The following is an 18508-nucleotide window of genomic DNA, read 5'->3' as shown; positions in this document are numbered from 1 at the left end:
GACAAAGAGTCCCTCCCCAGCTTTCCTGTAGGCCCCCTTTAGGTACTGGAAGGCCTCTAGGGTCTCCCCAGAGCCTGTTCTTCTCCAGGCTGAACAACCCCAACTCCCTCAGTCTGTCTTCATAGGGGATGTGCTCCAGCCCTCTGATCGTCTTTGTGGCCCTCCTCTGGACTCACTCCAACAGGTCTATGCCCTTGCAGCGGGGGTCCCAGAGCTGAGTGCAGTACTCCAGGTGGGGTCTCATGAGAGCAGAGAAGAGGGAAAGAATCACCTCCCTTGCCCTTTTGATGCAGTCCAGGATACGCTGGCTTTCTGGGTCGCAGGCACACATCACCGGCTCATGTTGAGCTTCTCATCAATCAGCACCTCCACATTCTTCTCCTCAGGTCTGCTTTCAATCCATTATCCACCCAGACTGTATCTGTGCTTGGGATTGCCCTGGCCCAGGTGCAGGACCTTGCACTTGGCCTTGTTGAACCTCATGAGGTTCGCACAGGCCCACCTCTCAGTCCTGTCAAGGTCCCTCTGGATGGCATCCCTTCCCTCCAGCATGCTGACCGCACCACACAGCTCCACACAGCTTGGCGTCATCGGTACACTTGAATATGTATAAATAATGTGTTCATCCTCATGGCTGGGAGCACTTGATACATAATCATATAAAGTTCTACAAACAAGGGATGTATTGCAGTAATTTCACTGCTAGTTCCACAAGGACAAGTGAAGTAGAGGAACTTGAAATCAAAAAGGCTTGCATGACTACAGGGAGACACTAATTGGATCCCAGAATTTTAAATCTATCTCCAAATGCAGAGAAGCAAAGACTGACTCACAGGCATTTCCGCAGAGCACGCAGAGGTGGAATTAGCTGGGAAGGCAATGAGTATGTATGCAGTAGAACTGGTATAAAAACAAACACATTTGTAGATGAAAAAAGCAAATGCAAGTAATGTATTTATAAGGCTCCTAAGAGCTACATAGCTTCTAAGAGAGGCACACTCTCCACTCCTCAGAGGGACATGTAGTCCAGGGACTTCCTATACTTACCTAAGATACTCCTGTTCCAGAAGGAACTTTGCCTATCTAGCGTAGATTAAATCCACCAGGTCTTCCAACCCCACTGAATACTTCATCAATGGCAAAATCTCACCTGACATCTCATGGAGAAATAGTAGGCCTACCTCTGGCTGAAAACCCTCATTTTTAAAGCAATATATTTCAAACCACTGGCAAGAGACAGGAATGGCAGTATTATTGCCCACTAACATTGTACATTTGAGCAATTTAGTAAATCAGGAATTACATACCAGCCCTCTGCAGCCAGAGCAGCATACAGCAAGATCTTACTCCACTGTACTCACTGGGCGAATACTGTGGTTGCATAAGTGCAATGGCTCCAAACAGAGATAAACAAAGAGATACGTAACAGGAGTAAAAGTCAGGATACAGACATTTGTCCTTAGGGCCATATTTACAATAGCAATCCTTCCTGGCACACCAAGAGATCAAGAATTCACAGAGTCTTTTCACTGGCTTTCAATTGATCTTTCAGTGTCACAGGTCTGGCAGATGTGTGAGCACTGATACCTGCCTTAGTTGGCCTAAGAAGTAAAGGATGTTTAATCACGTCTTTTCTGTACACCTAGATAAAAGCCGGGCTGTAGATACTCCTAAGGGATGCCCAGTGGCAGTGCAAGCTTTGCTGTGAGTTCCCCTCCCTCTTTTGCATTACTTTTGTCTCATCAATATGCCCAAACTGTGACCTCTGCTGGGTAACACTGGGTCATCTGCACCGGTTGTTCTGTTCTGCAGACCCGTGCCTATTGCACCGTGTGACTTTCCAACACAGACATAGCCTCGGAATTTCAGATCAGCTGATACATCACTCAATATGAAAGAAACCAAGAGGGAAGGGTATAACCATGGCTCACAGTCAAAGATCTGGCATGCATTCTGAACTAGAACAGCTCCCAGAGGAGACAGGTTGCTAGAAGACAAAATGACTCAAAGGAATTATTGCCAGGTCTTCGCAAAAGCTGTCATCTGCCTCAAAAGTCTTAAGTCTTATAATCATATGATTATATGAAAATCTTTTGCCCTTAAAAGAACTGAAAACTTAAACCCTGAAATCAAGGGAATATAGAAAAGAAAAGAGAAGACAGCACTATTAATTTAGCACTATTAATTTTTAGATGTCTTGATTCTGTAATGATTTCTTAATGTTTGGGATTATATGCTGAAAAAAAAAACATAATTCAAAAAAAAGTTCTGCTAAAAGTGACTGCTGAACACTTGTAATAAAATAAGCAAAATAACCCTAATCAGTAGAATAGTCAGCAGAACATCTGTTTTGCTGCTGAGTAAAGGTATATAGCACAAATACTAGTGATCATCTCCCACCTACCCGGTCAACTCCATTGTTCACTTCCAAGTCTTAAGAGACAAAATTATGGCAACATTTCTGAAAGTTTTCAGTATGCATTGTTTGCTCCCACGCTCTTTGAAATTACAACATCACCTTCTGCTTTTCTGAACTGATTTATCTTTTAAATATAGTATTTAAAAATTAATAGCCATACAATGCTGTTTTATAACTTAGAGCAGTTGTTAAAGACAGAACCCTTGCTTTTTAATAATAAATAAGGTATCAGAACAAACTCCAACCTTTCCAGCCTACAAACCAAACACACTTTTTCAGAAGAGCCAAGGGGACACAATGAATTAATTGCTTCTCTTAAGTTGCAGCTCCTTGGTGACACCGAAATGGTTGTAGAGGAAACCAGGTCCACAAACCCTGCCAGAAATTCTTTAAATGTCAAAGGATGGCACTGAGAAAGAGACAAAAGCAGCTCTTCTCTCCCTGCTGGTCACTTTGCAGCAGAGACCTGGATGAAATGGATGACTTGGGAAGGGAAATGGGTGCAGAATAGTGCACTGCAGAGAAGTTTTCCCTGTTGGCTGAGGCTGGTGAGAGTTGTAGCAGGAAATAAAGTTGCTCTAACTATATTTTGGTTTCTTTTTTGTTTCTTGTTTTTCTCCCCACTCATCCTTGGGCTTTCGAGCCTGGGAGGTGGGTTTATCTATGATAGGTCAGGACCGAGTTCCTGTCTCCTTCCCTCAAGGCTGCCCACAGCTGAGCACAGGGCAGCCAGAAATGGCTGCTACTCTTTTCTTCATCGTACAGAAGGCAACCTCCAAGGGCAGCCCATGCAACTGAAAAAGGGGCAACAACACTTCGAAGCACTCCTAACTCTCAGCTGGGAATACCGTGGGGCAAGGTGGCATTATCTCATCCATGCTGTTTCAACACTGAATGTCTTATATTTATAACCACAAAACCACAGCTACTCTCTAGGGCAACAGCAGAGACCTTAAGCCAGAAAACAGGCACCCCCAAGCTACTGCTGACTTCTTATAGAGATACAGCCACAGTATCTCCACGTCTTACCATGACTACTTGCATGATGGTGCACTAGAGAACAGAAAACCCAATAAAGGAGTCATAGCCTTCCTCATAAGCTCTTCTGCAACAGTGTCGTGCTAATAAACTTTCCAAAGCACAGCAAACAAAGGCAAGGCCTGTTCCCACTCTCCCGTCTTGCTGGCCCACTGCCACCTGCTCCTTCGCACCCTCTCGAAAGCTCCAGGATTCAAGGAGGCTTTGCCACTGGCTCGGACACGGCACAGGATTGTTTCTCACGCTCCTGATCTGGTCTTCATTCTTTAACAACAAAACTCATTTGATATGTGTGGCTTCTCTCCCAGATGCTTAATTTACCTTCTTAAATTTAATTTTATTGCAAGAAAATGAATTAAGCAATTAAAGGAAATACAATTCTCAGTAATAATATTTTACAAATGTTTCAAAGAAATATCAGGAGGAAATCCAGGAAAAAAAGTCTACAGCAGTGAATCTGCTTAAATCCATGTAGATGAAGAAGTTCCCCTGGACACAAACATAGTTAATCTGCAAACACAAATGAGCAAAATATGGCACTAGAATAGTCTGTTTTATTGCAGCTTCATTAGATTTTCAATTCTCCAGCGCCCTAAATGAGAAGAGAGAAAATAAGTCCTTCACAGAATGAAAGTGAACAAGATGCAACAGCACCATGGCAGCATGTCTCTAGAGAACTTTCCAAATCTGCTCGGGAAGACTGTTTTTTATAAAAGTTGCTACAAATCCCACATACCTGATTTTAATGTATGATTTTGGAAGTGGTCTTGTTCTCAAGATGAGAGGAGTAAATCAGCAATTACCTTTACAGAGCCCATAATTACAGCAAAAGAAATGAGACAGCACTGAATTTTCTCCTGTACAATGGCAGATATTTTTAGATTTAAGACCACCTACATTCTAATTTGTTTTTAACTTAGGAATTAATTTTATTATTAAAACGTATTCTGCAGTAATACTCGTAGGTATCAATCAGAAACTGAACCCAAGCATGCCCAGCTGCTTTCTTGGCCGGTACATTGGCGATGTGCATCAAGAAACACAAAACCCTAGCTCCTGGAACTGAGGCTTTCTAGACCTCAGCATCACAACCCCTCATACGTCCAGCGATTAAACTGGAATATGAGCAAGGAGGCAAAAGAATTCAGTCACTTTTGCTACGCACTTATCAGCACAGAACAGAAGGATAACTCATTTTCTAAAGACACTCTACAACTTTTGTCTTAGAGCTGCACCAGCACTTCTTTGCATTAAAATAACACAGTTTTCTCCCTATGTCAGGGTTAGGAAGAAGCAAGAAAAACTGAGACTGTCTTGTCTTGAATCACATGAAGCCATGCAGCAGTATAGCCAACAAACTAAACACTTCATTTCACCTTCGCAACTTATCCAGGTACTTTCCGTCACTGGCTGTACCAGTGGACCCAGCACAGATGCCACGGCATTTCAGAGAGATGCAGGAATATGCTAATGCAGAGTTCAGCTTCTGCCCAGAACACTTCTGAACTTCACTGTTACCTATTAGAATGAGTAAAAGATTTCAAATAGGCACTTTGTTCATCACAAGCTTGCAGAGCTTTTGGCAGTCGACACTGAGGAAAATTTTCACATACTTAAGGACTGCCACCCTGTTTGCTACCCAAGCTCAAACTATTGGAAGGAACAAGCACCCGAGTCACAAGTGGCTTATTTTCCAGACACTGTCTGGAAGCTTTTGTTAAAAGATTGTTCACAAGTTAGACTAGCTGACTCTTTTCCCTTTTCCTTATTCTTTCTCCCCAATGAGACAGGAAATTTGCAACAGATGGGCTTATCATCACAGAAATAATGTCGGCTTTTCCTTCCTTAGTCATGTTCGATTCCGTGTACACTGATGGACACCGTTAAATCCATGCTGACCTCTTTAACCACTGGTTTTACTGAGGTTCTGTGTGTTTTGGGAATGCTGGCCGTCTTGTCTCCTGTGGTGGAGCAACACATACTGTCATAGTGTCCAGATCAGGAATTGAGGACCCTGGATACAGTGCACTAATGGAGCAGAAAATACAAAGTGGCAGCTTCATTCACCAATGCCTGCCATTTCTCCTGGCTCTGATAGTCAGAGTTATCCATACAAACATGAGCACAGAATTTGCCTCTGTTGTGGTTTTGAGGCTTTATGCTGAGAACTTTCCTACTCTTTCATCCTCATTCATCTTCATTTCAGGAAATCTTATTCCCACCCATCTTTACAGTTAAATAAAAACTACAGTACTCTGAAGAGAACACCAAAAACTCTACTACCTATTTCAATTATCACAGGGTGGGTTTTTTGGTTTGTTTTTTTTTTTTTGGCTATCAAAATGCAGCCATTCTGAAACAAGCCAACCAGACCTTTGCGGAGAGATTTGACAATTGTGAAAATCACAGGTTCCAAAATGAAATTATTTTGAATTAAGACATTGCAAAATAAAGTGAAGTTATCTGCCTTTTGATATCAGGTATTTGTGGTTCTTACTTTAATAAGAGAATCCAGTTCCTACCATGCAAAGCTTAACTTTTGCTGCCACGTGCCCTTTGTAGCTGTTTACAGAGGCAAGACAAACTGGTCAAAACTAACAGAGGAAAAGGTATTTTTCTGCATGAAAACAGAAGTTAAAGATCTACATTACTTATTTCAGAAGTTTCTAAGCTTGTGTCTTTTTTCAATAACTGAGTCTTCCTCTCCTCCAGAAATTCACATTTTCCCTGTCTATACTTAAGACAGGCAAGATGTACAGCATATTATACCTACTGCCTGCAACAGAGTCACATTCTGACAGCAATGAATCTGCCTAATACATAGTAAAATGTTTTTCCGCACTTTTGTGGAAAGGGAAGGAGATTTCCCCTCAGTCTAAGAAACAAATAGTCCTATTTTAGAAACAAATTTAGAACATAAATAATAGAGACAATATGAGTACCGTAAGATCCAGCCATTCGTCCTGAAAGACAAACTTCTATTTTTTAATGTTAGCACAAGGCTCCCTGGATTAGACTTCATTCTAGTCAGTCAGTCAGGTGCACATATGCTTATTCTGCATTTCAAAGTACATTTCTACATTCAAACTTTTTGGTTCCTAAAAAAAAATATTTGCATATCACTGAACCTTCCTCATGCTGGAGCTGTTTTAAGAGTTCTTACTTCCTTTAATAACTGTAGGAAGTAAAATCAAATCCTTCCTGTTCTTGGCCAAAGCAAGAAATGGGATGAAGCAACCAACAGAAAACTCAGTTAAGACCTGCTCCTAAGTACTAAAATCTGCTATTACTTCAACTGGAGCAATAGCGACCTTTAACTAACTCTGTTTCAGTGTCAAAAATAGCATTTCTACAGAAAACAAATTCAGCCAGTGAATTAGTTGAGAAAAATATACCAACTGGTCATCTCTAATGCCATGAACAGTTCTGTGCAAACACTCTGATTCCAGTGGAAAGGATGGTGCTTCATTTGCTGTCCTCAGATCCTTTTCCAAACAATATCAATTAAGTGGAAAAGCTACTCAAAAAGCTACTCCTATACTGACGGGAGGAAATCCATCCATCCTAGAGTTATACTTCTAAAAATTGCAGCACTTTAAATTCAGTCCTCCGATTATGGTGCCATAACTTTCCAAGACAGACAAGCTCTAAGTGACTCATCTGGTAAGACAAACACTATCTTTGACATTTACGTCTTATGAATTATTAACTGGTTTACTGCATCTACATTGATTTTGCATGAAAAGGAATTCTTGGCACATTCTTGAAGGCTGAAAATTGCAAACTACAAAAGAACTCAGCAAAAATTATATAATCAGCTACTGCTGTTTGAAAGTCCTGTTAGTCTACATAAAGTCATAAAAGATGAAATCGAGAACAGTTTTCAGGGGAACGTTCTTTCTAGGGAAAAACAAACAACCCCCCCAAAAAAAAAATCAAAGAAACAAACCAACAAACCACCAACCTTAATCTCACAGAATCACAGAACCACAGAGTATACTGAGTTGGAAGGGACCCACAAGGATCATCGAGTCCAACACCAGGCTCCACACAGGACCACCCAAAAAACAGACCGTGTGTCTGAGGGCATTGTCCAAACACTTCTTGAACTCCGGCAGGCTCGGTGCCATGAACGCTGCCCTGGGGAGCCTGTCCCAGTGCCCGACCACCCTCTGGGTGCAGAACCTTTCCCTAACACCCAGCCTGACCCTCCCCTGTCCCAGCTCCATGCCGTTCCCTCGGGTCCTGTCGCTGTCCCCAGAGAGCAGAGCTCAGCGCCTGCCCCTCCGCTCCCCTCGTGAGGGAGCTGCAGGCCGCCATGAGGCCTCCCCTCGGCCTGCTCTGCTCGGGGCTGAGCAAACCAAGGGACCCCAGCTGGACAGTCCATTCCCTCGATCAGCAAGCGGCACCGTGCTTGATGCATCCCCGGAGCATCTATTTTGGAACGTATTTTGCATCACCCTATTTTGTTATTGTGGCACTTCTCCCCACAGAAGCAGAACAGAAGTGATGTTCGGTGTTGATATTTTAAATTCAAAGAAAAACGAAGTGTGTCCTCAGTGCTAATGAATTTTAACACTACCTAAATTCGTTAACACAAAAGTGAAAAGTAAGCCCTATTTCAAAATGTTTAGGTAAATGGTCTTCACATTTAAAGATTTTTTTCAGCCAGTAGAATAACTAGGCAATCTAAATAAATAAATGACATGTATGTTCAAAAATCAAACTGCAACCCATAAAAAGATGAAGACAGAGGAGTCTGTCAGCATTTTACTAGTATGGGGTGTAAGCACCTTTTCCGTCACCAGAATAGGGGGAAAAGGTGGAAACAGTCAACACTTTTCTCTTTTTAGAACTTCAGCTTACAAGAAATCAGTATAATTTCCCACTCTGACAGACAGATTACAAATCCAAGGTAGATATGACCAAAACAGAGCCCAACTGAAAATACAAAAATATGATTTCAGCTGTTTTGTGGCCAATGAACTCAGCCAGTGGCGCCTATCTCTTTTGAAATATACATGGATTCACTTTACCAGCCCTCTCCCAAGTGGTGTGCCTGTTACCTGAACCAGAACCAGTGGTTTAATTTCTCATTCTTTCCGGAGGCCCTCTGGCATCACATCAAGCCACCTTTACAGGCTGCTGCTAGTAAGGTTACATTTGCTGCTGTCTCAGCAGCACCTCTGCTGGGATCATGTAGCACCCCTTCACTGGTGGGTGAATGGAGATGAGGCAAACCATTGCCCCTTGGTGTGACCCATACAATGCTGCAACAACTACTTCAGCCACTTTCAGTCTAAGAAGATTCTTTTAAAAATGCCATTTAGTTATAAAGACATGGCCTCCAGCATGGGCAAAAAAGCATCATCAGTAGCACATCAGTTACAATGACAAGCCCACGAATCATCCTGTCTGAGACTGTCATTGCAGTTTCCATTTTCAGATGAATTAGAATTACCCTGAACTTCGAATAGCTGCTTATTTTTTATTTTCTTCCATGAAAAGTCTACAGGGACTCCATAAAGGGAAAGCTTGTGAAAAACATTAGCACAGGAAAAGTAAAATTCTTCTCTTTTTTTCCCCTCTTCAGTACAAAAAAAAAAAAAAAGTTATTTTAATTCCTGTCATTTCTGTGACAGGTTGGATGGATTTCTCTAACATCTGCTATAAGCTCAGATTTAAAAAATGTACTCTTTCTTCTCCAAGATTAAGTGCAGGATTAGATAATCAGTGGAAGGCGAGGCAATTCTAGATAATTCTGCTGTGGCAAAACCATCATAAGAATACTGTGCTTTAGCTTAGTGCTCCTTCGCTGCAAATAGACATATATCTAAAAGAGTATCAGCACCACTGTTGTCCACCAGGGACCAGTACGAAGACAGTGAGGACCAGAGTCAAAGAAGCTTCCAGAAGGCAGCACAAAGCAAGAACTTCTAGTTTTAGGAGGAAAGGGTGTTTGCAGGCAGCTCTGGTTGCCTGTGAGGGTACTACAGACTTTCGCTAAGAAGAGGGGCCATGGGTCTGCTTAATTCCAGGCACCTCCCACCACATGCTGTCCATTCACTACTTCTCTTCAGATTTACTCACAGAGCTGCAACAGTTCCCCATGGCCTGCAAAACGTATTTTCAATGCTGTCTGTCCTGTTCATCTTTTAAAGTCAAAGACGTCACTAGCAGATTACTAGGTCAAACAGTCGGTGTTCAAGCTCCTCCAGCCTCCACAAGAAATGTGTACAGTCATCCCAGCACCTTGTTTAAACATGCACTTGACAGTTATGTAGCACAGCATAATATTCTGCAGAGTAACCTCTGCAGAGTCCATTTCTGCTAAACCTGTGCACGCTGCTTCAGCACTTCTTATGAAATGCCATTAGCATGACAGTCACGAGGGCATGTTTAGATCTTAGACACTGCTGTACAGGAATGACCAGGAGCACTCCATTCTTCCTATTTCTTTGCTGTGTAATACTTCCAGTGGTGATGAAATCAAGACAAAAAACAGAACTCTGATCCTAGTTGTGCTTTGAACATAGCAACCACAAATGTTCTTTGCCTCCAAATATCACTGGGAGAAAAATTGCAAATGGGTGTCGATCAGCGCTTCAGCTGTGTGTATATACATACACACATACAAAAAATGGGAACCGCATATAACAGGTGGAAAGATAGTGAAGTGATAAATGCCTAAGAAATACTGCAAAACAAAAGAAAAAAAAAGAGCCATTATCTTTTTTACATACTAAGCAGTTGTTCTTTCTTTCTGTTAGATGTAGAAACAGTTAGAAACTGGAGCAGATTGTTTAAGTCATCAACAGTTCAGAAGGGTTACACAATATCCAAGTAATGGGCAATTCAGATTAAGGTCAATTTTTTCACCCTTTCAATTATGTAATATTGATAAAAGGACATATGGGAATGATGCCAACTATGAATACTGTATCTGGCACACAAACTAAAGTGCACAAACAGAAGGAATTTCCCTACCCGAAGCTGAAAATATTCCTCCCCACATTCAAGTAAATAACTTTCTCAAAAATTGTCTTTACTCCCAGATCAAAAACTTGCTCCCTTTCCCTGACCTAAAAATATACCACTCTGCACTGAGAGAAAATGACAGACAGGGCACACAGCCCTCAAAGAGAAGTTTTTAACAGCTAGTTCGAGTACTGACCTCAGCCGGCCACCTCACAAATGTCCCTTTTTGTCTTACCTCCACCTGCTCAGAACCTCCCACACCATGGGAGGTGGAGGCTTCCTAAGTCCAACGTAACCAATTTCAAAATGCAACAACCCCACTAGGAACAATATAGCATTGTCCAACTTCCCAAACTAGTCCACATACCTCTACATGTATGGGAATGGACAAGAATTTGGTGGGTAGCGCTGAGAGGAAACATGCAGGGAGATCGGCAGACACAGTGTGAGTCCAGTTTCAATCAAAGTCAGTGGGAAAAGGCAGGTGAAGTGCTTTGCCTGGAAAGGTTGAAGTTGGCAAGCATGCACATGTCCCACTAAACACAGTGGGACAGTCACATATGTATTACAGAAGATGGGGCTGGATGGGTATTTAGGAAAATACTGGTATCAGTATGTCACTTACCATGTCCTCTATCAGTACAAAAGAAATGCTAAGAATTGGCTAGTTGCAGTCTGAGAGCAAAGCCAGTATAGAAAACATGTCGTGTCTAAAGAAAGACTGCTTTACCCACTGCAGTGAAAAATATTTTACACATTCCTGAGCAAGGAACTAGAAATAAACAAATAAATTAGCTAGATGAACCACAATATAGAAAGCACTTGAAAAGATAAATTTTTGTCATTCTCATATTCCCACTGATTTCAATGGAACCCCTCACAAGTTTATGGGGTTACACACACTCAGTTTTGCTGGATCTTTCCTAATAAGCAGACATTCTTCCAGGAAAAATTCAATGCAGATGTTCAGTGTTTTCTAACACTGCCTCATCTCTAATGTGGTCTTCTGGCGAATGAACCTATGTGCCAAATCCATGCTGGCGGTTTTAAAGCCATACACAAACCTGCAGGCTGCAATAGTCTCTCTTTCATGCGGGAATAGTGCTAATGGCAGAGGAGTCTGCACGCCTAAAGGAAAGGAGACCATTTAGAGGCATAGGATTTAGTTACCTATTTCTGGGAAAAATATAAAAAAAATAAAAGGACTTGGAGCAATCTTCTTAGCTCCAGGATGTCCAACAGATTTGCAGCAGCACAGTTAACATTCAAATGTGTTTATTTTTCTTCCTTCAGCACTCTGTGGATAATTGACGTAAATGAATAGTCTAGCCTGCTCTCCACTCGTCAATTTAACTTCTTATAATTCTGAATAAATGTCAAGAGTTCCAGACTCACCCTGGTTTTTACAAACTCAGGAATACTTCTTCTGAACTTTATGATGCTGCCCAGAGGTAAAACTATTATTATTATTATTATTTTTCTGAAAGGCAAAAGGGTGAACTCCCCATTCATTCTAGAAAGAGCAAAGTTCCCACCTGCTTTTCAATGACTTACTGCTGCTGCAGCTGGTTCAAGGAATTTGACAGACCTTAAGTTCTTCAACATGACTTCTAGTTAAAAAAACAGAGTGTCAGTATTTAATACAGGTGAGTTTGATCTTTCACAAGTCAAAAAATGATGAATGAAATCAAAAATACTTGCACAGTCCAAAACAATCCAGATATGGAAGTCACACAATTGCAAGTTCTGCTAGGGACGTACTGATGTAAGAAAAATATTTTTAAATATTTAAATTGTGCCACAAATCTTTATACTAGCAATTGGAACTGTATTATTTAATAATAACATTGTATGCTCATAATGCACCCCTTTGTATAAGGGCTACTAATTTTACAACATTAAAGACAGAAAGAAACTAAACCAAAGACTTCAAAACGCTTAACTGGATTAAAGGACACTGCAACTTCAGAAATAACTTGAAATCGTTCCTGGTATGATTTAGGACTCTAGTATGACTGCACACCATACACAGGATCTTATGTGAATAAGAACCAAGGGAATGAGTCAGAAACTTTAAAACTTCGAAATTGTTTGGTCATCTCTGGGAAGCTTTATTCATAGTGGCAATGCCAATCCAAATTCCACCTGGGGATTAATCCCTGATCAAAAGGATTACTCCCAGGAGTAAGGTCAGCACAATCAAGTCCTGGATTTCTCACTCCTACTGAAAGCAAGACAATAAACAGATCTGTCTTGCAACCTACTTGTGAGTCATTCTCACACATGAATGTGTCTTCATGCCCTGCATACAATCTGTGAAAGTCAAGGCTGGGCCCAAAAAATCCCTGGGTCATCTGATACCAGGCTGCTAAATCTGGCAGCAGAAATTTACTATTTTGGTTCCAGCCAGCTAAAACTCTTCCTTCCTCCCAAATGACAAGTATTGCTGACAATCAGTGTGAGAGTGTCATCTGAAGGACAGAGCAGCATTCACAGACCTTTCACACCACGCTCCCTCTGGAAAAGATGCTTACCCCTGCTGATGCGGAAGCACACTCATTAACTTACAGTAATGGTGAATCAAGACACATTATTCAAAAGTGAACTGCAGCTTGCCCAGGTGACACAGACACTGCAATTTGTATGTTTTGGCACCAGAACACAGTGCAGCGGTGATGGTTTGATGGTTCTCCGGGCTCCTGCTAGCGCCGTAGGTAGTAGGGGGGGATAAAACGAAGTAGCAGCAGCAGATGGACACTGCAGCATGGGCTCAGTAACGCTGAACTGCTCCTTGCCGCATCTGCCAGAGTACAGCAGGTTTCTGTGAGGACTGTTTTACCAGTGATGCAGCATAATTTGGTAAGAAAGGTGAGACACAATGTCACCCTGTTCCTGCATTGGCCCATGCAGGACTTGACATAACCTGCTGCACTTGTAGTCAAAATGGGTATGGTACAAGGACTGCAAGAATGAGAACTGGGACTACTTCTATGAGAGATCATTCTTTTGGGCAAATTTCGCCAACATTGCAACAAGAGATGAGATGAAAAAGATGAGATGGATGAGAAAAGGGAAAAGCACAGGTGTTGAAAAGCCTAACGGCTGCTGCACCTTGCATGTCTGCACCTACAAATTGCTTACAGCAACTAAAACTGCTACCTGAAGATGCTTGCAAGGACAATTAGTGGGTCGTAACCGGGAGTTTTGCACTGGGTTTCACATAAAATGAAGGAGCATCAGCACAGGTCTCAGTCTCAAATCTCTAAATCCAAGGAAATTCCCCTGACTTCTGTGAAAGCATTTTACATTTATCCCCGAAGCATGTTAAGTCAGCCCCTGGTTCAGGAATTGCACCCTTACAGAGCACAACACGCAGGATTTTGCATTATGAAACAGATCGAAGCCTGGTGAAACGGCCACCCTGACCTTCCGCAATAACACACCATGCCTAAAGCAACACAGCCAAATCTCATTATTCAGATTTTGGCTGTACTCGGAGGAAGGCGGGGGGGGGGGGGGGGGTTAAAGAAAATTGAAAAAAAGGTCACTGTACCGTGGACTTAGAAAGTCAGACCGAGCAAATGCCAGCAGAACCCCAGTCCTCGGAACGGGAGCTCCGAGGCCCACGCGGGGGGAGGCAGTGCCCAGCCCTGCACACGCGTGAGACCTACAGACCCACGGACACCCGTGCGTGCCCACGCACAGCCCTGCACACTGACACACTGCCTGAACCCTTGCACACTCACACACCTGTGCATGCTCACACACTCGTGCACCATGCATTCCCAAGCATACCCATGCACGCCTGTGCACCATGCAAGCCTGTGCACCATGCACACCCATCCATGCCTATGCATGCCTGTGCACACTCACACACCTGTGCACGCTCACACAGCTGTGCACCATGCACACCCATGCATACCCACACCCATGCACCATGCATGCCCGTGCACCATGCACACCCGTGCATTCCCATGCACACCACTGCATCCTCACAGATCTGTACACACTCACACACCCGTGCATGCCCATGCATACCTGTGCACGCTCACACCTGTGCACCATGCACACCCTTGCACGCTGACAGATCCGTACACACCGACACACTCATGTACACTCGTGCACGCCTACGCACACCCGTGCACACTCACAGATCCGTGCACTCACACACCCACCCGTGCACCGCGCACACCCGTGCATGCCCACGCACACACGTGCACGCTCACGCACCCGTGCGCCGTGCGCACCCATGCAACCCGTGCATTCCCACGCACACCTGTGCACGCTCTCACACGCGTGCACCGCGCGCCCTCGTGCAAACCCACTCCCCTCGCGGCCCCCCCCGTGCGCGCACACACACACACACACACACACACACACACACACACACACACGCACACACACACACATCCCGGCGAGCGCCCCGCACGCCCCCTGCGGCGCGGGCACCTGCGTGGCTTTGTGGAACTGCTTCTTCAGGCCGGCCACCGACATGGCGCCAGGCGGCCGAGCGGGGCCGAGCGGGGCCGAACGGAGCCGAACGGAGCCGAACGGAGCCGAACGGAGCCGAGCGGTGCCGGGGGTTCCGCGCGTGCCGCTGCCGCTGCCCGCAGCCCCGCGCTGCCGGACGGGGCGGAGGCAGGCGTCAGGCGGCGGCCGCGCGGCGCTGCGGGGGCGCCGTGACGTCAGGGCCGGCCGCACCGCCCCCCCCCCCCCCCCCCCCCCCACGAGCCGCCACAACGGCCGGGGCTAACGGCTGGTGCTGCGCCCCCTCAGCCCGTACCCAGCTCACACACAGAGCCCGGTACCCACACAGAGCCCCCGGGGACGCAGCCCAAGCCGGGCAGTCCCGGTGCCTGAAGGAGCGGTGCAGCCGCTCCGGTTCCTCCAGGCCCCCGGTTTGCCTCAGGGGTTCCCCCGACGCGCAGCTCGCTTCTTCCCCCCCTCCCCGTCCCTTGCCGGTGACACCATCAGGGAGCCAAATGTGAAGGCTGCCCTGCTGGCACGGCTGCTGGCTTCAAGGTAAAAAGCCTCGATTGATATCTGGGCTTTTTACTGCGCTTGGTATCGATAAACGTCGATACCAAGTTCTCTAGCATCTCAGTCAGATGGGTTTTAAACACTCGCGGAAAAGTAATTAACGATTATTTGGCGCTGCCAGCAAAAGCCTAAACAATGTGAGAGCAGCGTGATCCAAACGTAATGATCCTTCTCTGCAGGCTGGACCCATCGCGGTGCATGTGCGCCGCAAACCAGCACAGCCAAGATGTGTGTTCACACAACGCTCCGCCAGCTGGCTGAAAGCAGCCATGCTACGTTGGCTTTGTAACACCGTCACAACAAACACTCAACACAAGCTAGATAGGATGATTCACACTAGATGGGATGAAAATATTTTCAGAACTACCTGAAGATGTTTTTAAACTGCACATGGACTTGCCGTGGTGTACCACAGATGCTTGGTGCACCCAGCAAAGCTGCAGCACTGCACTGTGCAGGCCCACATCCCACTTCTGGCACAGGCTGCCCAGAGAAGCTGTGGGTGCCCCATCCCTGGAGGTGCTCAAGGCCAGCCAGGATGGGGCTTTGAGCAACCTGATCTAGTGGGAGGTGTCCCTGCCCGTGGCAGGGGGATGATTGGAATAAGAAGGTCCCTTCCAACCAAAACCATTCTGTGATTCTACGATACGATGTGATACGATCTCAGCTCTGTGAAGCACATGAAAACACCAAGACCCCATGCCCCTGACCCAGAAGTGCAGTTCTCCAAAGGGACTTGCAGTGAGGGAAGGAATCATGATCGCAAGTCACATCGCTGCTTTCTGAAGCATTACCAACATTGTTAATAATGAAGAATGGCAAACCAATAATACCACTCTGCTCATTGTAGAATGAGAGCTTGCAACAGCCAAGTCCTGGGCACAGCAGTAGGTGCTGCTTTCTGGCCTAGTCCCAAGCCACATAGAAATACTTCCATCCACTTTAGTGTTTGTATTATTTTGAAGGATGAAAAACGAGACTGTATGGAGATTCTAGGTGAGGAGTGGGAGTTTCTTGTGCTTGCCGTTGTGCGTTTGACAGAAAACTTCCACTGTAGATACTACTTGGTAAAGGAATCTACAGTCTGCACACACAGTTAAGACATAGAAAGTAGACCTAGGAAAACTAGAAATGTTGTCATTTTAATTACTTATGTAAAATTAACAATATTTTTCCTATGTTAATGAATCACTGCTGCATTTCAGTATCTGCAGGTTGCCACTGCAATTTCAGAAAAATAGATTCTGGTTCATTAAACGTTTTGCATGGAAATTATATGAATGAGAGACAATGTGGGCCTAGAAAAAGTCCATCAAAATCAGTTTTTAGGGATAAACTGGAAATACAAGGCATCCTTTTAGAGTATTATGCCCCTGCAACTCCTATTGCAAGTTGATTACAAGTACGCTGCCCACCTGTAAATCAGCCCAAATAGTAGTTGGAAGTCCTGACTTACATACCGTTACTAGTTTTGTGTAGTTGCATTCTCACAGCTGAATCTAACACTACTAATTGTTCTCACAATTTTTATTTTATTTCAGAGAACACTTATATTCCTGGAAGCTGAAAGTACTTTCCTTACTAAAATACAATTCATGCTTGTCAGTGTCAATGGACTTACAACTACGTTGACTAAATTAAATGGTGAAGTTTGTTGTCCAAAGACAACTTTGTTTGGTACATGCTTTTCAGTATATCACATCATTTTTGACTCTGGTTATTGTTCATTACAGTTTATTAAAACAGAAGTCATCGCACTGAAGTGGACTTCAGAGCATTACTGACCTAGATTTCTCCAAGAGAATCATAGAATCATAGATAATAAACTGTAGTGAACAATAACAAGATGTTTGCTTATAACATATCATATCTCATTCTGCAATATTTATATTTACTTATGATATATATAGATATATGTACATGCAAAATGAATTAAGAAAATATCATTGTTCCATATCCAAGCAATAACCAAATGCAGTAAGTATTTTGTTACAGGTAACCCTAATCCTGTCTTTTGTTCACACTGTTACAACTTTGAGTGGTTAATCACTGTTTTCTCATATAACACATAGTTGATTCTGCAAATTTAGAACTGCATGCTACTTCTAGCAATATTTGCATTATGTGATGACTTTGAGAGCAAAATACTTTACTAACTTAAAAATGCTGTGCAAGTACAATGGATAGTAATACTTAGAAAGTATTTCCTATGTCACAGAAAGAATTGGTTTTTTGACTACCCAAGAGCTGTAGTGTGAACTTGTAAGCACTGATAAAATGGTAAAGATCATACAAGTTTCATTTCAGAGAATTTAGAATGGCAAGAATCTTCCCTATTTCACCAGTTGCCCGCACATGAATTCTTCATTTTTTTAAAGAAGGCAAAGTAGAAAACATATAAAACAAAACAAAACAAAACAAAACAAATAAAATAAAATAAAATAAATTAAATTAAATTCTCTACTAGATTATTAAAGCAGCAATTAATGAGGTAGTTGGTATGTTAAGCTCCTGACTCAAGTTGTCTGATTTTTGGAACCCTTAGAAGTAGACATTGTCAGGCTAATTGGGACAGAACATTGCTGAAAACAATACCTTGGCTTTTTCTAGCAGAATGCACAAAATTTCATAATCTTTTTCAAAATATAAGTAATCTAAACTGCATTATTCAGCAAAATAAGGTGGAAAAGTCTTTTGTGGTTACCTAGATGGTAGCATGAATTCTTTATAAAATGTAGCAATTTCCAGCTCAGTACAGTAGTAAGCTAAAGCCTGATGGCAGAAAGAGTTTTTCATTGATGTTTGAACATGATCTTCCTTAACACAAGTAAAAGGCTTCTTCCCATTTACTTTGCACTTTGATTTCAGTCTAAAGTTTTTGTTAACTTCTTTGGGCACAAACACAGTAACATGCTTGTTTTTTTCCCAAAACCCTCATTTCATTCTTTTGCAGTGGTGTTTCAATTATGTTGTTTGGCCATTCTTAGCTTAATTCTCAAGTTATGCCTCATATTTTACTCCAAGGAACTGAAA

At 43.3% G+C, this 18508-nt stretch overlaps 1 protein-coding gene across 1 annotated transcript in view; it reads right to left on the bottom strand.

The window, feature by feature from the left end:
- Window positions 1–15116, bottom strand: part of SH3GL2 (SH3 domain containing GRB2 like 2, endophilin A1) — a 98608-nt gene extending 83492 nt beyond the window's left edge. Inside the window, exon 1 of the mRNA XM_080574503.1 lies at window positions 14885–15116. Coding sequence (XP_080430629.1) covers window positions 14885–14929 — 45 coding nt within the window. The 5' untranslated portion in view covers window positions 14930–15116. The remainder of the gene's footprint in view (window positions 1–14884) is intronic.
- Window positions 15117–18508: the final 3392 nt, after the last annotated feature.

This window comes from Anser brachyrhynchus (assembly GCF_964034855.1).
Source record: "Anser brachyrhynchus genome assembly, chromosome: Z".
NCBI classification, from domain to species: Eukaryota; Metazoa; Chordata; class Aves; order Anseriformes; family Anatidae; genus Anser; species Anser brachyrhynchus.
Note: the sequence above shows the minus strand (reverse complement) of the source record. Positions and strands in the feature narration are given on the sequence as shown.